The 25,615-nt window shown below is 42.9% G+C and overlaps 2 protein-coding genes across 5 annotated transcripts; both read right to left on the bottom strand.

Annotated features, from left to right (window-relative positions):
- Positions 1–1,342: 1,342 nt before the first annotated feature.
- On the bottom strand, positions 1,343–2,199 carry ZNF501 (zinc finger protein 501). The gene has a single exon (XM_045492585.1). The coding sequence runs from the start codon at positions 2,197–2,199 to the stop codon at positions 1,357–1,359; it is 843 nt and encodes a 280-aa protein (XP_045348541.1). The 3' UTR covers positions 1,343–1,356.
- On the bottom strand, positions 1,343–25,053 carry ZNF502 (zinc finger protein 502). 4 transcript variants are annotated; one of them, XM_045492583.1, is made up of 5 exons: positions 24,934–25,052; positions 14,542–14,655; positions 13,233–14,042; positions 4,993–5,067; positions 1,343–2,596 (listed from the first exon to the last, which is right to left on the bottom strand). In XM_045492583.1, the coding sequence occupies exons 2-5, from the start codon at positions 14,594–14,596 to the stop codon at positions 2,559–2,561; spliced, it is 978 nt and encodes a 325-aa protein (XP_045348539.1). In that variant the 5' UTR covers positions 14,597–14,655; positions 24,934–25,052; the 3' UTR covers positions 1,343–2,558. The 4 variants fall into 4 exon arrangements, with proteins under 4 accessions (XP_045348539.1, XP_045348540.1, XP_045348537.1 ...); XM_045492584.1 differs by lacking the exons at positions 13,233–14,042; positions 14,542–14,655; positions 24,934–25,052 and adding an exon at positions 6,595–8,630 and having other exon boundaries at positions 2,556–2,596; XM_045492581.1 differs by lacking the exons at positions 1,343–2,596; positions 4,993–5,067 and having other exon boundaries at positions 9,646–14,042; positions 24,934–25,053.
- Positions 25,054–25,615: the final 562 nt, after the last annotated feature.

The raw sequence follows: 25,615 nt of genomic DNA, 5'->3' as shown, positions 1-25,615 counted from the left end.
CATGCTATTTCCACCCCTCTTTATTTTCACAGAACTTCTCCTCACCACTCCCCAACCAAACAAAAGTCCCACAACACGAGTTTTTATTCAGTTAGAGTCAGCAAGGCTTTCCTTTTCAGGGAAAAGAGAAGTCTAGAGCTTATAGTGACATAAGGTCCAATAGCGAGGGTAACAAAATCTAAAGAAGGCGCTTCAGGGGACCCAGAAATCCACTGCACAATGTCCACTCAAATACCAATAATTTCTTTTTTCTCTAAATCTGAATTTTCCCAAGGGTAAACTAGTCTTATATTGTATTCTCCTATTTAAATCTAGACATAGTTTAAATAACCTTCTGTAGATTAAGCATGAAATCATAGCCCAATTTCAAGAATGTTAAGGGGCACCCAACTGGCTCAGTCAGAAAAGCACGTGACTCTTGGTCTTGGGGTTATGAGTTTGAACTCCATGTTGAGTATAGAGATTACTTTACAAAAAAAAAAAAAAAAAAAGAAATCAAGAATGCTCTTAAAAAATATACCGAGGGGTGCCTGGGTGGCTCAGTCGGTTCAGCATCTGACTTCAGCTCAGGTCATGTTCTCAGTTTGTGAGTTCAAGCCCCAAGTGTGCTGACAGCTCAGAGCCTGGAGCCTGCTTTGGATTCTGTGTGTCCCTCTGCCCTTCCCCCACTTGCACATGCGCGCTCTCTCTCTCTCTCGCAAAAATAAACATTGAAAGTACATCAAGAACCAAAAACAGTAATGCTGAACATTGCTTGTTTTCAGTAGCCAGATTTAAGTATTTTTGGAACATCTATAACTCAAAACCAATTAATGGCAGTTATTTATTACATACAACTCATTCTATTCTCAAGATAACCCTAGTAGGGGCGCCTGGGTGGCTCAGTCGGTTAAGCAGCCGACTTCGGCTCAGGTCATGATCTCACGGTCCATGAGTTCGAGCCCCGCGTCGGGCTCTGTGCTGACAGCTCAGAGCCTGGAGCCTGTTTCAGATTCTGTGTCTCCCTCTGTCTCTGCCCCTCCCCTGTTCATGCTCTGTCTCTCTCTGTCTCCAAAATAAATACACACTGAAAAAAAAAGAGTTTTAAAGATAACCCTAGTAAATATCGTCATTATTCTTTTGAGGATGGGGAAAGCAGGCTCAGAATCAGGTCGTACACCCATTATGTGGCAGAGAAGGCATCAAACTCAAGACTATCTAATTCTGATTTTCTTAACTTTCAGGACACACTGCCTCTTGCTCAACATATAGAACATTCATCCCAGCTGAAGACTTAGTCTTCAATATCTAAGAATTTGGGGGGGAGGGGGGTGGCATTTTCATACAAATCTTTCCACATCGGTTATATCCCAAGTTTTATTCTCCAGCATGAAGCCTCTGGTGTCGAACAAGTGCTGAGCTGTGCCTGAAGGATTTCCCACATTCAACACACTCGTAAGGTTTTTCTCCAGTATGGATTCTGTAATGTTCACTAAGGTGTGCTTGCTTGCGGAAAGTTTTTTCACACTCACTACACTTATAAAGTTTCTCTCCAGTGTGAGTTCTCTCATGTTCAACAAGGGAAGAGTTCTGAGTGAAGGCTTTGCCACATTCAGTACATGTGTAGGGCTTCTCTCCTGAATGAATTCTCTGATGCTGCATGAGGCATGCACTCTGATTAAAGGCTTTCCCACATTCATTACACTTATAAGGTTTAACTCCAGAGTGACTTCTCTGATGACGAGTAAGGCAAATGCTCTGACTGAAGGCTTTGCCACATTCAGTGCATTTATAAGGTTTCTCTCCAGTATGAATGCGCAGATGTTTGATAAGGGAAGGGCTCTGACAAAAAGCTTTGCCACATTCAGTGCATTTATAGGGTTTCTCTCCAGTATGAATTCTCAGATGCTGAACAAGGATTGCTTTTGTTTGAAAGGCTTTCTCACATTCATTACATTTATAAGGTTTCTCTCCTGTGTGAATTCTCAAATGTTGAGTAAGATTTGACTGTTTACGGAAACAAGTTCCACATTCACTACATACATAGGGCTTCTCTCCCGTGTGAATCCTCCGGTGCTGAGTAAGAGACGACCTCTGAGTAAAGAATTTCCCACATTCACTACACCTTGAAGGCTTCTTCTGCATGTTAAGTTTCTGATGGTTCATTTGCAGTGAAATTTGGTGGGCATTCGTGCTGCTTGTAACGCACTCAAGGAACATCTGTCCAATAGGTGCAGTTTACAGGAAACTGTCAAGTTCATGATACTTACAAGGTACTTTCTCAGAGATGACTATGGTTACAGTAACACTGTCCTGGGAATGTTCTGTGTGCATGTACTGTACTCTCAGGCATTCCTGCAGGATGCCCCTCCTCTTCCTTGTCCGGCATGTATCGTCACCTTCTCCGATTGTAAACCCCTGATGACCAGGTTCCCTGACCCTCGACATCCTCGTCATCTTCCACAAGTCACTTAACACTGTTTGTTACATCAGGCTTGGTCTTCTTGCCTGAAAAAAAAAATCATGGAGGAAGATGTCCTCTGTGCAGAACAAGGGACCTGCATTGTAGAATCTTGATTTTATCCTCTTCTCAATAATATATACAGATCACAATAACCTGGGGAGAAGATTAGATAATAGAAGAGATTAAGTAGTGACATATCTTGGGAAATCTATACAATTCCCTATCGTGATTGATTCTGAAACACTCAAGTACTAAAAATTAATCCAGGTAATTTAAGATGATCCAGAGTGATAAACAGTAGAATGTGAAAAGGATAAGTTTTCTAATCTTGGGTAAACCGTTAGGGAAAAGTACTACCTACCTATAGTCTCTACTCCTCAAAAAACAGATGAAAAGTAATCCCATTTCCTTAGGATACCTATAAGCAATGTCTTGCTCGTGCTGCTTGAGAAAAGTACAAGTTTACATCATTGTCTAGTGACAATTAGAGTTTCTCTTTTAAGATTTCAAAGGTATTCCAGGCTGTTACTTTTACCGGGTCCATCATCCCAATCCTTCCTATTCACTCACCTTGACAGGTGTCTCTTTGGACCTCTCTCTCCAAAACTCAGCATCTGTAGCTCTCCCCTGTGTCTAACTGGAAGATCTTTAGGTTTAAAAACTAGAGCCTTGCTTACTGAAAGCAAGTAAGATATCATTGTTTTGTTTAGAGAAAAATTAGGATAGGGGTGGTCCTTGGGGAAGAGATTCCCATTAGACAGTAACTTGACTATACCATCATGGTCCAGAACCCAGCCTCACCTGTGACACTTTAAAGTGCTTCAGAATGTGACGTATACTAATCAAATTCACAAGATGATACAGAAAACAGAAAGTCACTTTGCTGATCTATAATGAGAAATTGATATGCCGCATGTCCAGCTAGTTGACACATTCTCTCCACTACAGAAAAACTGCATGGGAACCAAGTCATTGTCATCAGGACACTCCTTAGAACTGGAGAAAGAGAAGTATTTAGATGATCTTAATGGCATCAGACTTTGAAATCCCGATGCTCTCAATAAGGGCACAGAATCTGAGAACAGATATTCATGTGCCACACATTAGCAACCTCCTCCCTGGATGGTGCTGAAGACACTGACACATTCTTTTTCTCTGAGGCCGCTTTTTATTTCAATTTTTAAATATAAGTTACATATGAATATATCCTCACTTTAAAATACTCAAATAATATAAAAGTATGTAGGATAAATTAGTCATTTTTTATCACCGCCCACCCTACCCAAACAAACCCAATCCCTTCCCGGAGATTATCAAGTTTGGAGTAGATTCATTCAGTCTTTTTTCTATATATTTTTATACACATACCATTTGCTTCTTTCTGCATAAATAAAATTGTTCTATAGGTTCTGCTGCTCTGCTATTTGATTTATTCATTTTTTTCCCAGTAAAGAATGTGTCTTCAGGATCATTTTTTCTTGGTCCATACGGACCTACTGGGGCTGAGAGTTGGGACACACTGGGATCTCTGCACAAATTGTATAAAATCAGAGACTGATCTGATTGGGCATTACTGTACCACACTGGTGGTTAAATATACTGAATATTTTTCCTGACTGTATCATCTTTATCTTCTGTATAAACTTCCAGTATAGATATGCTGTATACAAAAATTAACCCCATATGGTTTCAATAGTGAAACATAACACCCAAACTCTAACCACACTTTTCTTTCCTTTATTTTTATTGTCTCAAAAAGTTTTGTTTCGTTTTGTTTATTACAGATACAAACAATGTATGCTCATTCTAAAACAGTCCACAAAGGAAATTACTTGAAATCCCACCACCTAGTGAAAACACAGTTGGTTTTTTGATGACCTTTCTTCTAGGCATGTGCACGTGTACATATATTATGCATACATATTAAACTACACTGAATCCTTCAGACCATAAATAGTCACAATCTATTCATAGAGTTCCCATAACCTACGAATCCAGTTCACACAGTGCTTTTCTTACTGAATTTAACAGATCCCAGGCTCCATCTTGCCTTCTGATGCACAAGAACAGAAGTTGCTATTACTTAGACTCTTGTGCCAAACAGAGCCGGGAGCCCATTCATATTCCCTGAGGAGACACTTAAATCACCTTTGTGATGGGTCTTCCAGTAATATGCCACCAGTTTTCTCACATCTGACTGCTACACCATTAAGGCATCATACCAAGCAGTTCAGTGAAGCTGCCAGATGTTCTACCAGATAACTGCAGAAGGGGTAGCTACTCTTGCTACAGTTTAAGGACATGTGATATACAATTAGTACATTCTCTGATCTGTCCTGTAGCCAGTTACTTCATTGCCTGCTTCCATAATGGGCCGCACTCACTCTGATTTGAACAAGGTGGGCCCATTTCAGGGTGGTTCTGTGTTTTCAGTCTGCAGCGTTCAGGTGTGGTGGTCACTGGTGGGTCCCACTGTAGGTCTGCCACCACTTCTGAATGAGCACCCCCGTAACAACCCATCGTGGGCTCTTTAGTTAGATTTCACTTACCCAGAGATAAGCTGTTAGGAACACAAGCGACACTGGTTTGTCTCCTGGAACCTTCTCTTGAGGGAGGGCAGAAATCTAAGGCATGGAGGAAGGAGAAAAAAGCACCCAGAAATTGTCAGCTGCTGGATTCAGAGGAACTCAGGAATAGCCCATCCCTAACCAAATAACTATTTTAAGTCTGAATGAAGAATATCATTATTCTCCTGAAAAGAGTATTACCAATGACAGAAATCAGTAAGTGGGTAGTCTTCTGAGAGACCTGACAGTGCACAAAGAAAGGGGGCAGGTGCTCCTAAGGACTATCCTGGGGTAAACATTCCTCCACAGGAGATAAGGTTGGAACCGAAGCCCCCCCCCCCACCTCTCTGCCCCCACCCCAAACCTACTGGAAAAGCCGTTGACTTCAAAAGCCAAAAACTGGGGCTACAGTAGACGACATTATAACAAACACTGGCCTGATTCTCGTCTGGGCTCTGCCACTAACTTGTTCAATGACCTGAAGCTAGTCACTTGGTTTCATCTGTGATTTGTCTTCGTATCTGAAATGAAAGTGGAAAACTAGTACAAACATTCAGTGATCCTTTGATTCTAAAAACAGATGGGAAAAGAGCAAAAACCTCAGGTCCAGTCCGTCTGTGGTTGAGGCTGCTTATTGAATTTATTTACTTGGAAAATACTGATTGAGCAGTTACTATGCATCAAACAGTGAGATCAGCTCTTGTTGAGAAGAGGCTGAGTCAACAGCAAGGAAACTCCCCTACAGTTATATTCCCACAATCCAAAGTAGAGGAATTTCAGGAAAATAAGACTGTATCTCTGTAAAGCAGAATCTCCAAGAAAGGACAGGGGAAGTCTTTTAGGGGAGTCTTATAGAAGATGTTCAGGACCCCTCTTCAGAGGAAAGGTTTTAAGAACTCGCTCTGAATGGAAAGGAAAGAACACTCTAGCAAAAGGCGCGGATCTGGTTACCAGTCTAATCGGTCCCAATCCACAAACACCTTCTATTTGACACTGAACAAATGAATTCAAACTGCTACTCAACTTTAATATTCAGCTAAAATGTGAACTGTACACTTCTCGTTGGTGAAAAATTTTTGACTTGCAATGCCCTTTCTCCTCTAGATTCCCAAAGGATTTCACATGGCTCTATTGTAGCACTTTCCACTGTAGATAAAATGTCTTCCTCCACTAAACTTGAAGTATGCCATTGGCTCCTCTGGGTTTGAATCCCTGTTCTACCATTTATTAGACAAGAGATCTTGGGTAAATTACTTAACCTTTCTGAGATCTGTTTTCAAAGGTTACATGGCTGGCGTTGACAATAACTACTTAATAGGGTTGTGATGATGCATGAATTAGTCAATACATGGAAGTATTTAGGAAAATGCCTTCAACAAATAGGACCTGCTGCTAAACGTGTCTTCATATAGTACCTATTTTGTTGCTATTAGAGGATAAAAACTTAAAGGAAATTGCAAACTCTCACCTATACTCACTCAACCCACGCAACTCTGCCAACTGGAAAAGCAAGGAATAGCATTCGCTTCTGGAAACCAGAAAAGCGACGCACCCAGAAGTTCGCTACCTCCCTCAAGTACACACAAATGGAACCCGGGTCTCCCGACTCCCAGACCAGCGCTCTCCAACAGCCTCCTCCTTTCCCTCTTCAGGGCAAGCTGGCCCCCGCTGGCGGCGCCCGACCCCGCGCTCCGGGAAGGAAGAGGCGCTGCGGGGGGCCGGCCCCGGCTCGGAGGGTGGCGCCGCGACGAGACCACCGCAGCCCGGCACGGCCGACTCAACTCCCCAGGTGCTGTCCGCGGCACCGCCCGCCACACGTCTGGACACTCGGCGTCGGGACGCTCCCAGGCTGCCTGGACGCCGGGCGGGCGTGACGTCAGCAGCCCGCGCCGGTCGGAACCACTGCGGTCTCCTCTCTAGGAAGGCGGGAGCGGCTTCCTCTCGCTGCTTCCTCCCCGGCTCAGAGCTAGGCTTCAGCCCGACTCGGGAGCCGCCGCTGCGGGAACAGCCCGCAAACCCACCGCACCAGGCTCCCTCCCACTGTAAGGACACCAAAAGGGTGAGAGGCTGGTGGCCGGCCAACGAGGCGCTCTTATTACTCATTCTGCAACCTGGCCATATTTATCTTCCTAAAAACTCTTCCACGTCACTGCCTTTTGGAGGTCTTCCCAAGGGTTTCACAAAGCGGGCTTCAGCCTTCCTCACATTCTCACCTGCCAGAAAATTGGCCTCCTCACAGGAGCCCCAAACACCCTCTGCTTCAGGATCTTTGTTCAACAGTTGGCCGAAAGAATAGGTCTGTTTTCAGCTTAAGTGCCGGATTCTCAGCGTGTAAACTTGGGCAAGTTACTTTATTTACCTCTCTGTCCCTGTTTCCTGACTTCTAAAATTGGATAGTGGTACCAAATTTCATAAGGTTATCATGAATATTAAATGGAGTCAATATGTGTTACTACTAAGACCTCCTGGCACTTCAGAAGAGTTCGGTAAATGTGCATCCCATCGCGCTCCGCAAATCCCAGCAGCCCTCTTTGTTCAGCCTTGGCTTCAAGGGACCTTCCCAGCCCTCAAGGCCCCGGTCCCCCCCCCCCCCCCCCCCCCCGCTGCAAAACTTCAGGTCTTGCTAGGACTCCTTCAGGAAGTACTTGCACATACAGGCACCTCTTGTCAGTGTATTCCCTGGATGAAGGGCAGCAGGGCACCTAATCCGCTTTCAGGCAGGATAATAGGGCACATGATCCACTTCCAGGCATTTGATCTGCAAGCCCTGGAAAATAAGGCTGTCTGCTCACCATATCCCTAGTGGTTAATCCATAGGGGGTTAAACACTTGAAAAAAATGAACGAGATGCAACAGAGAAGTTATCTGCTCAAACTTCCAGCCTGGCTGTTTTACCAAAATGAAGTCCCCTCAGGAGGCTGAAATTAGGAGTGGAGAAAGGTCATCGCTAACCATGTACAGCTAAAAAAGAACCCTTTGTAGAACTGTCAGCTGACACGCAGGGAACAATAATGTTGGGCTCCCCTTACTTTTTGCCAAGTGTCACATTCTCAGCACATGTTTGAAATCAGGTAGCAAGTTCTTCCCCTGCAAGCCCTGACATCCCACGGGCCAAAGAGCCTAGGCCAAACCATTTTCCCTTAACTTTTAGGCTTCAAAGAATCTAACTCAGCCGGCTCTGCTGTGTGGCAACTAACTGGAGGGGGGTACCCTAGGCAAAGCAATTTACTGGAAATATGAATGGGCTTAACATAATTTGGGCTGAGCTTCTTCAAAGAGGTAGAAAATGGAAGGGGGTGAGGGGGGAAGTGGACACCAAAACCATTCCACAAAACTAAAATGACCTTAGTCCTGTGGTGGCCAGTAGCTGAAGGAGAGTGAAACCGAAGCCACCTGGGGCCAAAGCTACACTTCTGCATTATGTAGGAAGAAAGGCAAAATCAAAATGCAAAACCATTTTATTTCTCACACTCACACACAGGAAGGTCTGAGGGCAAAAAAGCTTTTTCATCTAAAAGGAGCTCCCAGGAGCACCCAGCTGTCTCAGTCAGTAGGGCATGTGACTCCTGATCTTGGGATTGTGAGTTCAAGCCCCATCTTGGGTACAGAGATTACTTAAAAAATAAAATCTTAAGGGACACCTAGGTGGCTCAGTCAGTGGAGCATCCGACTTCAGCTCAGGTCATGATCTCACGGTTTGTGGGTTCAAGCCCTACATTAGACTGTGTGCTGGCAGTGCAGAGTCGGCTTGGGATCATTTCTGTGTCCCTCTCCTTTGCTGCCCCTCCCCCACTTGTGCCGTCTTTCAAAATAAAAAAAATAATAAACTTTAAAAATAAATATAATCTAAAAACAAGCTCCTCCCATCCTCACAAGCAGGGCAAGAGTGGAGCCCTAAGTGGTCAACTCTATAATAAACAACTAAAGGGGCATCATGGAACAGAAGTATGACCAATAAAGAGAAATCTGAAGGAAAAGCAAGAAAAGATACAGGAATTTAAATTTCACATGACACTTACTAGCGGTGTGACCTTGGGCAAGTCCAACCACCTGTTGTCTCTATTAGTTTTGAGGATCTGATGTGGCCTCATGCCATGTCCCTCTGAAATCACATACTACATTTCAGCACACTGAGAATAAGCAACATATTCCAGCTCTTTATCATCCTGAGCCAAGGAAAGCCATGAGCTCAGGAAGCGCTTCCATGGTTGGGATTGCTACTAAGCTCAGTTGCTCTCCTGCCAGGCCAGCATCACTATTCAGCTCCTGCTTATTTCAGGGATATTCCAGCTGAAGTGGTTGTGCTTCTACAGCTGCATTTCTCTCTTCCAGTTGACCCTGACATCAATGTGACATCTGAAAGTACTCGGTTAAATTGTGATGGGACATTTAAATGGCGAATTTATAACAAGTGGAGTTTTGGGGTTTTTTTGCTACAACAGGTTACTTTCTCTTAAGAGACCCTCTGCTTAATACAACCACACCATCTGTATCTCGGGGAAAGGTTTGGAGTTCTCGCACCTGGCAAATACTTCATGGACACGCTCCTATACTTACCACACCTCCTTTCTGCTGGTAACTGTGGACCTAAGTTATAGCCTGGCAGGGAGGCATGGAGAAATGTCTGACTCAACATTTTAGTGTAGCTCAACAAATATTTACTGAACACACTCTAAATTCCAGGGACTGTGGATACAAACCTGAATAAATATCACATGGCCCCAGCTTTGACAGAGCTGATAGTTCAGTGGGAAAAGATCTGTAAACAAGCCATTACAATGTAACATGATAAACAAAATGAAGATCTAAAATACAAAAATAAAAAATATGTGAGGCCAGACACAGCTTCAAAGGAGATGTTGCATGAGCACGTTCACAAGTGACAAAGGGGAGCTTCCCAGGCAAGCAGAAGGAAGGATATTGAGGCAATAAAAACAGGATGTGCAAAAGGTGCCAAACTTGAGTCCAGCAGTGATGGGGAATCACGGAATTTGCACAATGGAACAGCATGCAATGCAGGGAATGGCACCTGAGGATGATGATGTAGGCATGGGCCAACATAGGAGCCTTGTGTGCCTTTTAAGGGGCTAGAATATTCTGAGGTAACCGCAGCACTGCTAGTTGTGTCTTTCAAAGACCATCAAGAAGAAATGTGAAAGACGGCCTAGTGGGGTAACTGGAAGACTGACTGGGAAAATAGGAAAATGGTCTAGGAAATAAACTGGGGAGTGGACTACAGCAGTAGCAATGGAAATGGCTTTGAGATTTAGGAGATGTAAGCAGGATACAGTGGCTGCTTGGATACGAAGACAGTACAAGATTGACAGAGGGGGCATTTCCAGGATTTGGGGCCAAGCTAGAGTAAGTAGGCACATGGTTGGCCTGCGAATGAGAGAATTTTGCCAGCAGCAAATATTTGCAAGTGTGAGAATATGGGATAAGGAGAGTGGAAAGATGACAAGTTCCTTTCCTTCCTGTTTTCCCAGGAAATGAAAATGGTACCAAAAAATGGTACCATTTTAAAAAAGAGTTGTGTCTATTCTATTTTTAAAAAGCTTTCGAACAAAAAGTTGGAGATGTCTCATCCTTAGATTTCCCATTTCTTCCTTAAGAAAACTCTCCCAATTCTCTCTAATCTCAAAACTCTAAAGAGAGTAGTGTATAAATATTCTAAACACCTACATAACCCAGGAAGTTGCTAAAGTTTCTGGTGGGCAAAGTTTGATTAAAATATATTAATTCAACAATTATTTATTACACATTTACTATGTGCCAGCAATGAATTCTTTAGCGTTATTTTCACTTAGTACAAATACATCAATATTTCCTTTCAATAATATAATTTTTCATGAACATGAAGTTTTAACAGGGTTATTTTTGTCCATAAAGCATTGATTTACTCAATTATTAGTTGCCCTGTGGCAGGTTTTGAAAATATACTCTTCACAGCTAGAGAGGAAAAGAGTGATATTTCTGCCACGTTCCTATTCATGGTAACTAATAGCTCAAACCACTACTTACAAGACAGTTGCTCTGGAAAAAAATTAACACTGAGTTCTAAGTAACCAACCATTCCAGAATCAACTGACTTTGTTTTTAACAGTCATTATTTTTGAAACTGTATAAACTTCAGAGCAGAGAAACTCTTCCAAATACCAGACAACGGCTATCCTCACCTCATTTCTCAGAGCTCAAGCTCTGGGTAGCAGTGAAGAACATGAAAGGGAGTAAGGAAATAAAGGAAAAAAACATGCCTTCTCTCTTAAAAGAATAAAATACCATCATAGTCAGTGGCTAACTGTGCTGTCTCAACATTCAAGGATTTGAAAAAGAGGTAATTCTCTCTAGAACACTTTCCAAATTTATCCCATGACAGTGTCTCCCTAGTTACACCTAACCTGCAGGGAAGGGTAAAATATCCAAGAATAAGATAGTGCCAATAAAAATGGAAACACCTGAAACCTAACTAATCTGTTTATAGCTACCAATGGCATAATTAAATGAAACCTAGCCCTCCCCGCTACAATGACCAACATTCTCTTAAGGACTGGTCCGGCAGCCCTGAATCCAGCCAACCTAAAAGGCTGTCTTTATCACCAATGGTTTCCCCTCCCTAAACACCCATTAACGGTTGTTTGGACGTTGTCCCTCAGCACCAGCAGCCTAGCACATACTATGTCCCTCCTGGGTAAGTCAGTGTTCCTCTGGGACAAAGTTTGGACCTTCCTCTTCCTGGCCCTCTGAGCAGATCTGACTCCCTTCCCAAACTGGCATCACTCAAGATAAGTTTCTCTTGACCTCCTACTTCCACTTTAGCCCCAAATTGCCTTCCATCTTGAAAGGATCAGGAAAGATCTCCCTCACCCCGAGAAAAGCCTTCTTCACTAACATATCTGTAGACATAAGCCCAGTGCTTGCCACATACCCCCTTATTTGTTGAATGAATAAGGATTCTTTGTTTTCCCTTATTTCCACCTCTCCTTCATGAGACCACGTCTACAGATCGCATGTTGAAAGCAGCCTCAGATACCTGGAGGCTACTTAGCACTACCTCAGAACTCTTGCCACTTTCACACTGAATGTTTGGGAAAGCACCTCAGCCTACTGGCCAGAGAACACAGGTCACAAGCTGGGAAGGTGGGGCAGGAGTGCAGTAAGGGAAACACAAGTGCTAACTAAACAATAGCACCTCAAGGTGTGAAAGTCACAAGGAGAAGTGGCAAGCAGCAAAGATTCATCTGAAAAGCAGGGAACTTCCTTTCTACCCTGAATTCCCAGATGCCCAGCTGTAGGCTCTGCATTCTCCAAGTTCCTGCCTCCGTAACTGGAAATACTCTTCTGAGTGTAACAGTCGGTGCTCCCTCCAGGAAATGTACCTGCCCCCCCCCCCCCGCCCCGGCCCCAGCCAGATTCCTAGTCACTATTTCTAGAGAAGCTGTCATAACCTGAATGCCAGGGTTATTCACCATTGTGAAGTTTCTGATGTCTGAAAAGGACTGAACTATGTCTGAAGAATTTTCCACATTCAATGCATTCATAAGGCTTCTCACCAGTGTGAATTCTGTAATGTTCACTAAGGTGTGCATACTTGCGGAAAGTTTTCTCACACTCGCTACATTTATAGAGCTTCTCACCAGTGTGTGTTCTATGATGTTCAGTAAGAGATGAGCTATGAGCAAAGGCTTTCCCACATTCTTTACATTTATAGGGCTTCTCTCCAGTATGAATTCTCATATGCTGAGTGAGGCAGGTATTCTGATTAAATCCCTTCCCACATTCATTGCACTTATAGGGTTTTTCTCCAGTGTGACTTCTCTGATGCCGAATGAGGCAAATGCTCTGAATGAAGGCTTTACCACATTCACTGCATTTGTAGGGTCTCTCCCCTGTATGAATTCTCTGATGTTTAGTGAGTGGGGTGCTCTGAGTAAACGCTTTGCCACATTCCTTACACTTATAAGGCTTTTCTCCAGTATGAATTCGCTGGTGTTTAATAAGGGATGGGCTCTGACAAAAGGCTTTGCCACATTCCTTACATTTATAGGGTTTCTCTCCAGTGTGAATTCTCTGATGCTGAGAGAGGTTTGCCTTTGTTTGGAAAGTTTTCCCACATTCATTGCATTTATGGGGTTTTTCCCCAGTGTGAATTCTCTGGTGTTGTGTAAGATTTGAGTGTTTACGAAAAGAAGAGCCACATTCATTGCATAAATAAGGTTTCTCACCAGTGTGAATCCTCTGATGATGAATGAGGTGTGTGTTCTGATTGAATGCCTTCCCACATCGATTACATTTGTAAGGTTTCTCTCCAGTGTGAATTCGCTGATGTTCAGTGAGATGTGAATGATTGCGGAAGGAATTCCCACATTCATTACATTTATAAGGTTTCTCTCCAGTATGGATTCTCTGATGCTGAGTAAGAAATGACCGACACCGAAATGTTTTCCCACACTGCTCACATCCATATGGTTTTACTCCAGTGTGAATTCTTTGATGTTGAACAAGGAAGGAGCTACGACTAAAGGCTTTCCCACATTCCTCACATGCATAGGGCCTCTCTCCAGTATGAGTCCTCTGATGCTGGGTAAGGGATGAGCTCTGAGTAAAAGTTTTTCCACATTCGTTACATTCCCAAGGCTTTTTCTGTGTAGAGAGGGTTGGACATTTACTCTGGTCTGAAATCTCATTGGTGTGTATGCTACTTGTCTCCCACTGATGTAGGCTCTCTTGTGTAGAAACCCTGAGATGTGTAACAAAGCTTGAAGTCAAAAGTAAGCTTCTCTCAAAATTATATTCTTGGCTAATCATTTCAGGAGATGCTTCCTTGTGGATAAAAGTTATTCCCCCAAAACCTCCTTCTTTGAAAAGACATGGTCCAGGAACCTCTCCAGAAGGGTTTTCCTTCATGCTCTCACATGCATATTTTTCTCCAAATGTAGAATCCTGGTATGCATCGTCTTGTAATCTCTTTGCTACTATCCCTGGTGAATCAATTTCAGAGACATCCTGCTCTGGAACAGACTTGCTCATCAAATCTGAAAGAAGACATCAGAGTGAATATCTCTCTTGCAGGCCAGAGGGGAAGCCCCTGAAGTTACGGGGGCCTAATTCTGACGTGACTCAATAATGGCATATAAGTAAGGGCCAATAAAAGCAAGTAGAGCAAGTAATTCAATTACAAGTGGTGGAAGAGATCTGTGTTAGGGTAAGGTGACCACCGTTAATAAGGTACCCCACAGAAGAGGAAGTGAGAGAGCCAGAGACGGTAGCAATACAGGGAAAACGATGAAGATCAGGGCGTGGTTTGTATTCAGAGTGGACCATGGGCAAATGGACAAGCGAATGCTGGAAGGAGACAAAATGAGTACTGGGGAAAGTTGGTCCCAGGAGACGCTCACCCACATCTTCCCCAACGTCCCCCCAACATCCCTAAAACACAGGGTAATCTTCCTTCCTGAGCTTCGGTCACTTTCTCTTGTACAATGTCCAAAGTCCCGCTGTCTGTCCCCCTGGTTTTCCCTTTTGCTCACTCACCTGGACAAACCTCTCTTCCGAGCTCTTGCTCTTCAGCTCCTTGCATGTTCAACATCCACAAATCTTCTCTTTGCTTTGATAGGAAAACACTTCAGAGTTGGAAAACTGGGAGCCCTGCTCATAGGGGGAAAAAAGGTGGGGGAGGGGATATCACTGTCCCAGTAAACAGGAAAATGAGAAAGAACGGTTGCCTAGGAACACTGTCTACTAACTGGCACAAAATGTCTAGCTAGCAGAGTGACTGCATCAGCACAAATCGCAGCGGGCTTCCAGCCTTCCAGCTTCACAAATGCCATTGGTCAGCTGTATAGAAAGTGACGGCCAGACTGACACATTAGCAAACACTCAAGCGCTGGATGAATAAATCAGAACGATACCTATGAAGTGGATGGAAGTATTCACGTTAATTAGTGCCCTGTCTTTATATACAACAATCCATATAAAAAGTCAATATAATCAAAAGTTGCACAGGGAAATGGCCTCACAGTAAAGCTAATGCTTTAAAGTCTGATCCACTCATCTCCACTACATGCTATGGAGCTGGACAGTAGCGAGGGAACTCTATTTGTACAACTTGAAAGTATACTGATTGCCCTTTCTTCTAGAGGTCAGATCAACTAAACAGTTTCTCTTCAGGCACAGCTCAACATGAAGAGTGTAGGCTGCAGTTTAAAAAGGAAAAAAAAATTCATTTAAATTGTGAAATAATTTTTCACTTACAAAAAAATTGCAAAAATAGTACAGAGTTTCTCATGTTCGTAATATTTAATCACAACTGTTCATCCAAAAATGTCTCTCCATATAATCCTGAAGTGAAAAGAAGAATCTGCAGCATTATTTCAAGGAAAAAGGAAGACAGAGAGATGATTTTACCATAACCGAGTGCTCAAAACACATGTATGCATGGCACAAGTCTACTGAAATACATAAGGCTGGTACTGTGGTATTCTCATCCAAAGCCTGTGGCTCTGTGCTAAATTTTAAAGGTTTAAGAGGATTCTATCTGGGATTTCCTGATCCTATTCTATAAGAGGGGCATAGAAAGAACCCACAACACAATCCTATAGAGAACCATGAAGTAGAGTGGGGTTTCAGTACAATCAGAGGTAAACAGTGAAGAAAAAGTCAGACGTGCCCCGACCTGCCCAGAACTTACATTACAGCTGGACAAAGACGTTAAAGTGTAGTTACAATTATGGGAATTACAAAAGTAGAAATATGAGATGCTGGAATGTAGAGCAGAGGGGCCCTGATGTAGTCTGGGAAAGAAAGCCTTGCTGAAAAAGAGATAAAAAGGAATGAGACAGGTAAGAACTGAAGAGAATATACCAGAGATATGAAACGATACACAAAAGGAATCCTGCTCAGTACTTTGGAAAAATGAAAAAGAGATCCAGTAAGACAAATTATTAAGCACAAAAATAAGACATGAAGCCTGAGGCAAGAAAAAGCCAGATCAAATCCAACCCTGAAAAACATTTTAAGGAATTTACCTGAAAGTGAGTAGAAAGTCACAAAAGGAATATGAAAAGGTTTCAGGGCAAAAAGTAACATGAGTATATCTACTGTTTAAACAAAAAACATATCCTGGGGCACCTGGGTGGCTCAGACAGTTAAGTGTCTGACTTCAGCTCCAGTCACAACCTCAGAGTTCATGAGTTCGAGCTCCACATTAGGCTCTGTGCTGACAGACAGAGCCTGGAGCCTGCTTCGGACTCTGCGTCTCCCTCCTCTCTGCCCATTCCCCATTTGCACTCTCTTTTTCTCTCTCAAAAATAAGTAAACACTGGGGCACCTGGGTGGCTCAGTTGGTTAAGTGTCTGACTTCAACTCAGGTCATGATCTCACAGTTCATGGGTTCAAGCCCCACATCGGGCCCTGTGCTGACAGCTCAGAGCCTGGAGCCTGCTTTGAATTCTCTGTCTCCCTCTCTCTCTGCCCCTCCCCTGCTCATGCTCTCTCTCAAGAAATAAACATTAAAAAATTTTTTAAATAAATAAATGTTAAAAAAAAAAAAAAAAACCCACACATCCTTCTGCCCATAGCCCAGAGGAAAACTGTGTATGAACGGTGGAAGGTGGAGAGGCAAGATGAAGGCTGGAAGCTTCCGTGGGAGGTTGTTTCAGCAGTCCAGTAAAGAGACTGGACCAACTAAAAGACAAAATCCACAGGACTGGATGAATATTTAGGAGAGGTGTAAGGGTGAGGGAGAAGTCAAGATAATTTGCCAGTTTAGGGCTTGAGTGATGACAGTGACCTTTAGAGAGAATGGGAACACTAGTCTGGAGAGAAAGAAGATACGTTTAGTTTTCAAATATCCAAGTAGAAACTAGACTTACATATCTGGAATACAGAAGTGTCATAAAGAGAGTAATTAACATCCTGGGAGTAACAGATAAAACCAACAAATGAGTGTGGCTAGGAAAACCTCAACAATGAGTTTACATATTTAAAAGGAAGTTTGGGGTGCCTGGGTGGCTCAGTCGGTTAAGTGTCCGACTTTGGCTCAGGTCATGATCTCACAGTTCGTGAGCTCAAGCCCTGCATCAGGCTCTGTGCTGACAGCTCAGAGCCTGGAGCCTGCCTCAGATTCTGTGTCTCCCTCTCTCTCTGCCCCTCCCCTGCTTACATTCTGTCTCTCTCTCTCTCTGAAATAAACATTAAACATTTTTTAAAATAAAATAAAAATAAAAGGAAGTTTAACTCTGGCTTTTGATTTTAGAGATTCCTAATCCCCAAAGAGAAATAAATAAAAGAATTTAATATATGAGAAAATTGGCATTTCTAGTCATACAAAATTGATTACTTATGAATTATGTTGCAACTGTTGCTTACCTGGAAAAAAACAGTAAGATTCCTACCTCACACCATATACCAAAATAAATCTAAACTGATTAAAGGGTTACATACAAAAAGTGAAACCACAAAATATTAAGAAATGACTGACTTTAGGATTAGAGAAGACTTTTCTAAGCATTATGCAAAAAAACACAAACCACAAAGGACAAAACTTGATAAATCTGGTCACAGAAAAGCAACAATCTTATATCCAAAATACAAATAAAATCAAAAGACAAAATCTGGGAGAAGTACTTTTGATTTATACATCAAGGAGTAGATGGACCTAATGGATAAAAGACTTCTTATTAATGAGTAAGGAAAAAAGATGAACTCATAAAAAATATGGGAAGTATAACATAGAGCAAGAATTATAAAAGACAATAAATAAATAAATAACTAAATAAATAAATAAATAAATAAATAACAAAAGGCCAATAAAACTATCAAAACAAAATTCCGTCTTGGTGGTAATCAAAGAAATTGAAAAGAATAAAGAATCTATTTTTAGGTCAAATTGGAAATTTTCTTTTTAGTGCTAAAAGTCAAGACTGGCAGGGGCATCTGGGTGGCTCAGTTGGCTAAGCATCCCACTTTGGCTCAGATCGTGATCTCATGGGTCGTGAGTTTGAGCCTCGGGTCGGGTTCTGTGCTGACAGCTCAGGGCCTGGAGCCTGCTTCAGAATCTGTGACTCCCTCTCTCTCTCTCTGCCCCTCCCCCACTCACGCTCTGTCTCTATGTCTCTCAAAAAATAAAAATAAATGTTTAAAAAAAAAAAAAGACTGGCAAAGGTATGGGGAAAGAGCTTCTCATATACCAGCAATGGGAACGTAAACTAGTACCATTCTCCTAGAGATACTTTGGCAATATACATCAGGTCTTAAAGTTGTAGGCTAAATTGCGGTTGGAATACAGGATCACCATTTTGTGGGTATAGGAACTCAGATAAGAATATTCACTATCTGGGGCGCCTGGGTGGCTCAGTCAGTTGAGCGTCCGACTTCGGCTCAGGTCATGATCTTGCAGCTCGTGAGATTGAGCCCCGCGTCAGGCTCTGTGCTGATAGCTCAGAGCCTGGAGCCTGCTTCAGATTCTGTGTCTCCCTCTCTCTCTCTGCCCTACCCCACTTGCATTTTGTCTCTGTCTCTCTCAAAAAATAAACAAACATTAGGGGCACCTGGGTGGCTCAGTCGGTTAAGCATCCGACTTCGGCTCAGGTTATGATCTCGCGGTCCATGGGTTCGAGCCCGCGTCAGGCTCTGTGCTGACAGCTCGGAGCCTGGAGCCTGCCTCAGATTCTGTGTCTCCCTCTCTCTCTCTGCCCTACCCCACTCACATTTTGTCTCTGTCTCTCTCAAAAATAAATAAACATTTTAAAATTTTTTTTTAAAAAGAAAGAATACTCACTAAGTATATACAATGTATCTCAGAAGGTCCTTAAAGTCATCGGTATGCCTATAAAACGCCTATATTCTTCAAATAGTAGAATAGTAATTCTACTAATAGAACTCTCTCAGGGCGCCTCTCCGTGGCTCAGTCTGTTAAGCGTCCCACTTTGGCTCAAGTCATGAACTCGCAGTTTGTGAGTTTGATGCCTGCCTCCAGCTCTGTTCTGACAGCCCAAAGCCTGGAGGCTGCTTCGGATTCTGTGTCTCCTTCTCTGTTCCTCCCCCGCTTGCACTCCTTCTCTTTCTCAAAAATAAACAAAGATTAAAAAAAGAAAAAGAACTTTCTCAGAAAGAAGGAACTTCTCAAAGAAGAAAAAAGCTGTATTCTTTTGTTACCTGTAAAAAAGAAAAGGGGGCGCCTGGGTGGCTCAGTCGGTTGAGCGTCAGGCTTCAGCTCAGGTCATGATGTCGAGGTCTGTGGGTTCAAGCCTCACGTCAGGCTCTGTGCTGTCAGTTCAGAGCCTGGAGCCTGCTTCGGATTCTGTGTGTCCCCCTTCTCTGTCTCTGCCCCTCCCCCACTTATGCTCTGTCTCTGTCTCAGAAATAAATAAACATTAAAAAAAAAAAAATACCCTGCAATGTTGTTGGAAAACACAATCTTTCTACTAACGGACACTGACACTTAGCAAATCATGGTACTTTCACGTGGTGGCAATTATATAGACATTAAAATAATTAAAAATGAAAATATGTGATCATTTGGAAAAATATGCTCTATATAAATGAAAAACATGCAGGATATAAAATTTTAAAGTACATAATACTATCAAGCATATATGTTAAAATGTGCATGTGAATAAAGTTAAGAAGGAAAATTAATCATCAATCACTATGGTAATATGGTATTTTATGAATGATTTTCCCTTCTACTTCCCAAATTTCCCCTATTATCTACATCTTGCTTTCTTTTTTAAAAACTAACTTAAATCTCTAAGAATATATATCAAATTGTTAACCATGATCATCTCTGAAGAATACGATTATGGTAAACTTTTGTCTTAAGGCCTATCTTTGTGTAATGTTTTCAAGTTTTCCTGTAGGAATAAACAGCTTCAATAATCAGAGAAAAAAGGGAAAAAATATAATCAGCGATAGGCACAGAAATTTAAGTACAAAGATCACACTGTTAATATAATTGTAAAACAACAGGCAAATAAACATTGATGGCATATCGATACGATAGATTTTATAACTCTTAAAAGTCCTATTTTCAAAGAATATTCATGAGAAAATATAGTATGTTAAAATAGGAGAATACAAAACCAAAAATCGGAAACACAAGAAACAAACGTTGAAGACAATGTGGAGAAAAAGAAACCCCCATGCACTGTTGGTAGGAATGGAAACTGGTGCAGCCACTGTGGGAACAGAATGGAGGTTCCTCAGAAAGTTAAAAATAGAACTACTCTATGATCCAGTAATTATACTAGTCGGTATTTACCCAAAAAACACAAAAACACTAATTCAAAGTGATACATGCACCCCTATGTTTATTGCAGCATTATTTACAATAGCCAAATAATGGAAGCCACTTAAGTGTCCATCAGTAGATGAATGGATAAAGATGTATATATACACAATGGAATATTACTCAGCCATAAAAAAATAAAATCTTGCCATCTGCAACAATATAGAGCTAGACAGTATGTTAAGTTTAATAAGTCAGAGAAAGACAAATAGCGTATGATTTCACTCATGTGGAATTTAAGAACCAAAACAAACAAGGGACACCTGGGTGGCTCAGTTGGTTGAGCATCCCACTCTTGATTTCGGATCAGGTCATGATCTCACAGTTCGTGGGATCAACCCCACATCGGGCTCTGCACTGACAGTACAGAGCCTGCTTTAGAGTCTCTCTTTCTCTCTCTACCCCTCTCGTTCCCTCCCTCAAAAATAAATAAATAAACATTTTTTAAAAATGAGCAAAGAGGGGCGCCTGGGTGGCGCAGTCGGTTAAGCGTCTGACTTCAGCCAGGTCACGATCTCGCGGTCCGGGAGTTCGAGCCCCGCGTCAGGCTCTGGGCTGATGGCTCAGAGCCTGGAGCCTGTTTCCGATTCTGTGTCTCCCTCTCTCTCTGCCCCTACCCCGTTCATGCTCTGTCTCTCTCTGTCCCAAAAATAAATAAACATTGAAAAAAAAAATTAAAAAAAAAAAAAATGAGCAAAGAAAAGAGAGAGAGCTAAACCAAGAAACAGACTCTTAACCACGGAGAACAGACTGATGGTTCCCAGAGGGCTGATGGGAGGGGGATGGGTGAAATAGGTGATAGGGATTAAAGAGTACACTTATCAGGATGCCTGGGTGGCTCAGTCAGTTAATTGTCCAACTTTGGCTCAGATCATGATCTCATGGTTTGTGGGTTTGAGATCCGCATCAGGCTCTGGGCTAACAGCTCAGAGCCTGGAGCCTGCTTTGGATTCTATGTCTCTCTCTCCCTCTCTCTCTCTCTCTCTGCCCCTCCCTGACTCATGCTCTCCCACTATCTCAACAATGAATATTTTTTTTTAAAAAGGTACACTTATCATGATGAGCACTGAGTAATGTATGGAATTGTTCACTCTATTGTACACCTGAAATAGAATACTCTGTGTTAACAATACCGAAATTAATATTTAAAACTTTTTAAAAAGGGGAACACCCGGGTGGCTTCTTCGGTTAAGCGTCCAACTTCAGTTCAGGTCACGATCTCACGGTTTGTGAGTTCGCGCCCCGCATCAGGCTCTGTGCTGACAGCTAAGAGCCTGGAGCCTGCTTCAGATTCTGTGTCTCCCTTGTTCTCTGCCCCTCCCCCACTCGTGCTCTGTCTCTCAAAACATTAAAAAAAATTTTTTTTAACTTTTAAAAAAGGAACAAGAGAAAACTACATAAATTTGATTTTAGAAAAATTATCTAAATGCCTGCTTGATTTTGTTGTATTCGCTCTGCTGGTCTCTTAGGTGTCGTGAAGTCAAGGGGTTGTTTGTCTTGTTCACTACAAAATTCCTAAATGCTTATTACAATATCTCGTTCTCAATGGTTACAGAGGAAGATTGATTCTCAGTGGTTATTGTTCTGAAATGCGGTGAGGGCAGAGAAGCAGAATCTGGCAACTTCATAAACTTTTGTGTATGGGAACTGGAGAACCTTTTAGTGAATGAATCTGCAGAGAAATACAGCATATAATTCTTAGGACTCCTGCCTTCGCTCATGAATGAAACTGATAACCTCAATCTAAAACTTCAAAGGTACACCTTTTAACTCTGCTACAGTAATGGCTCAAGGACATATTAACAGCTCTCAAAAACCTTGACCTCACTGACTAATTGGAACCATCAGTCTTGATATACAGATGTAATGGTTGTTAATATAAGAGCTACATTCTGGAAGAAAAGACCTTAAAAAGATCATTTTGGGGGGCAACTGGGTGGCTCAGTCGGTTAAGCGTCTGACTTCAGCTCAGGTCATAATCTCACAGTTTGCAGGTTCGGGCCCTGAGTTGGGTTCTGTGCTGACAGCTCAGAGCCTGGAGCCTACTTCAGATTCTGTGTCTCCCTCTCTCTCTGCCCCTCCCCCACTCGTACTCTGTTTCTCTCTCAAAATTAAATAAACATTTTTTAAAAATTTAAAAAACCCAGAATGCAAAACATTAAAATAAAAAATATGCATACATATACCAGCACTAAGTAAACATCCAATAAACAGAAACTATTATTAATACACAGATATATACAAAATACAAAGAACAGAAGAAAATCCACCAAAATGTTAACACACTGATCCCTAGGTCATTTAATGTGTTACTTTCCTTTGTCCTTTATACTCTTCTATATATTTCACTTTCCCTACAACAAGCATGAATTATTATTTTTTTTTTTTAATTTTGGAGGAGTTTTAATTTTTTTTTTTCCAACGTTTATTTATTTTTGGGACAGAGAGAGACAGAGCATGAACGGGGGAGGGGCAGAGAGAGAGGGAGACACAGAATCGGAAACAGGCTCCAGGCTCTGAGCCATCAGCCCAGAGCCTGACGCGGGGCTCGAACTCACGGACCGCGAGATCGTGACCTGGCTGAAGTCGGACGCTTAACCGACTGCACCACCCAGGCGCCCCAAGCATGAATTATTTTGACGGTGAGAGAAACAATCACATAAAACAAAAATGACAGTTCTTGCTCACAGGTTTCACAACCAAAAAAACCAGAAACAAAAACAACAACATCAAAATGCCAGACCAAATGGGTATGGTATTGGCCTCTTGTTCAGAGAAAGATTAAAGTGAACTGAATTGGGAATCAGAAACTGCTGTCACAGCCCATGTGAATGGGCCTAAAGGACTAGCTATTTATCTGACAAAACTAACAAAACAGATAATATCCATGAATCCATTCAGCTTTAAGATTCTGTGAATCCTTAACTAAATGAGTTAGTTCATATAAAACATTTATAAAGACGTCTTCCACATGGCAGGCATTCCACAGGGGTCAGGCATTATCATGTTTGATACTAAAATCTACGGAGAAGAAAAGACATCTTGGTGTCAACCCTCTCCTCCAAGCGTGGGTCATCTGAACTGTCAGCAGTTCATGTCAAACTGCAAATATTTTCTGTAAAGGGCTAGAAAACTAAATATTTTAGGCTTCATGGGCTATATGGTCGGTCTCTGTCATAGCTATTCAACTTTGCCTTTGTAGCTTAAAAACAGAACTAGACAATATATAAACAAATGAGCCCGGCTGTGTTTCAGAAGACTTTTTTTTTTTTTTTTTTTTTACAGAAACAGGTGACAGACCAAATTTGGCCTGTGGGCCATAGTCTACTAACCCCTTGCCTACAAATTCCCCAGAAAGGAACGTACAGGTGTCTCCACCAATGCCTAGTGTAGAATAATCTGACTGTCAATGATTTTAAGATGATAAAAGGATGTGTCTGAATCCAGGTTTTGGGGAAGAGACAGGTATTGTGGTGAAGGGTAAAAAGGAAAGAAACTTTTAATAGCTTAATCCTGTTAAAAGTAATACAGAGCTAGCTCTCTCCTCAAACCCTATAAGCTTTCTCCTCGCTGCCACCTCCTTACCTCTCACTAATTAGCCAGAAAGGATTATGGGCAAGCCAGGCAGCGTTTTTGATGAATTTGAAGCGACAGTTCCCTCAATAAGGCCCTACTTAACTGTACTCCTCTCTGAAGCCCTTCTTGGATTTGTCGGTTGGCCAAAAGTAACCTACTCGTGCAGGCTGCAGCAGCACAGTCGATCTCTCTTCTGCACCTTGGGTCACTTAGTAGCAATGTGTCCTTAGTCATCTAGTCTTTCCCTATCTCAATATGCTTATTAAGAACTACAGATAATACACTGCGGTTTAGGTCAAATAAATTAGCACAACTGCTTCGAACAGTGCCTGATACATGTTAAGTGTTAATAGTGTAGTTTAAAATATTATCACAAAAATCCGCTCACATCTCTATCTTCCAGCGCTAGACTGGCTGCATCTTCGCAGTCGGCAGGCTCCAACGTCACTCATTCTGTAGCCCCGCCCCTGAGTTCTGGATCATATTCGGCAAGTAACGGAGAGTAAAATTTTGTAGCCAGACACTGACGTTTCCATATGGGCTATCACATACATGCTGTCAACTGACTACTGGAAAGTCCAACTTTATAGATCAAGAAACAACCTCTGTTGCCTCAAAAATTATGACTCAGAGACTCGAGACTAGCCACCTGGTGCGCTTTACACTACCGCCTTTTCCTATTACGACGGTCCCTAAAAATGTTTCTGAGCTGCAGGATTCATGGCGGGGGGGGGGGGGGGGGGGGGGAGTAGCTGGTACTCAGCCGGAGAACTCTGAGCCCCGGGACTTCGTTTCCGAACACGGGTCCTAGCTCTTGATCACCTATCTACCCATCACTCAGTCATCACTCATTCGTTCATTCCCTCCACCATGTTCTTAGACTTCTGCTCCGTGCAGGGCCCGGTGCCGAGGCCGCTGGGAGTTCCGGGCCGCACGCGCAGGCAGCAATCTGGAGGGAGATGGGGGTCGGGACAGGCTTTCTACAGAAGCCTCGGCCCGCCGCCCCAGCCGAGGGCGCCCGGAGCCGCTCCTTTCCCCTCCCGAAGGCCCCGCCCGCTCACCGTGAGGTCCGGGGGCTCCCCGCGGGGCGGCAACTACTGTCCCACAGGTGCGCGCCAGCCCAGGGAGCAGGTTTACCCGCCAGGCCGGAAAAGCAGTGGCGCGACCGGTAGTGCGTCACCAGCGGCTCCTCGCCCCTTGTCGGGCGCATCCTTCCGCTGCCTCTCTAGGAAGCGGGAGGAGCATCTCGATGGCGTGCTCGAAGGCAGCGATTCGGGCCTGGTTTCCCTCCAAAACACAGCCGAGTCCCTGATGTCCCGTTAAAGACTACCTCTGCCCGGAACACAGTGACCACTTCATCCCTCAGGCCGACTGTAGATGGGGTCGTGAGGGTTGGAAAGAGTGCTGGGTAGGAGTCGGAAGGGGCCGTCTCAGCAAGGCGCTAGTCTATTCATCTGCTAAAAACAGCCCCTGATTAAGAACCTCGAATGATCCATTAGTTAGAATGATAGATTCCCAATCTAGGCCCCCACACACTGACCTCACCCAGCAATATCTCTTATTCTGTTATCATTCACATTCTCTTTTCTATCATAAATGACTTCCCATTGGCACCCTGAAATCTCCGGTCTGTTCCTGACACTGGATCTCTTTTCCAGGATTTGCCCCTCTGGGATAGTCTCCCTCCCTTCTACCTACTCTCTGCTACCTCCCCCATTCAATTTGTACTGGTCCTTCAAGACC

Source organism: Leopardus geoffroyi, chromosome A2 (assembly GCF_018350155.1).
Source record: "Leopardus geoffroyi isolate Oge1 chromosome A2, O.geoffroyi_Oge1_pat1.0, whole genome shotgun sequence".
Lineage (NCBI taxonomy): Eukaryota > Metazoa > Chordata > Mammalia > Carnivora > Felidae > Leopardus > Leopardus geoffroyi.
This window is presented reverse-complemented; position numbering and strand designations above follow the sequence as displayed.

Excerpts from the sequence above, each read along its gene's own strand:
- ZNF502 (XM_045492581.1), bottom strand. The coding sequence starts at position 14,596 with ATGTTGAACATGCAAGGAGCTGAAGAGCAAGAGCTCGGAAGAGAGGTT. Across the intron at positions 14,043-14,541 it reads CGGAAGAGAGGTTTGTCCAG|ATTTGATGAGCAAGTCTGTT; the intron begins GTGAGTGAGCAA and ends GTCTTCTTTCAG.
- ZNF501 (XM_045492585.1), bottom strand. The coding sequence starts at position 2,199 with ATGTTCCTTGAGTGCGTTACAAGCAGCACGAATGCCCACCAAATTTCA.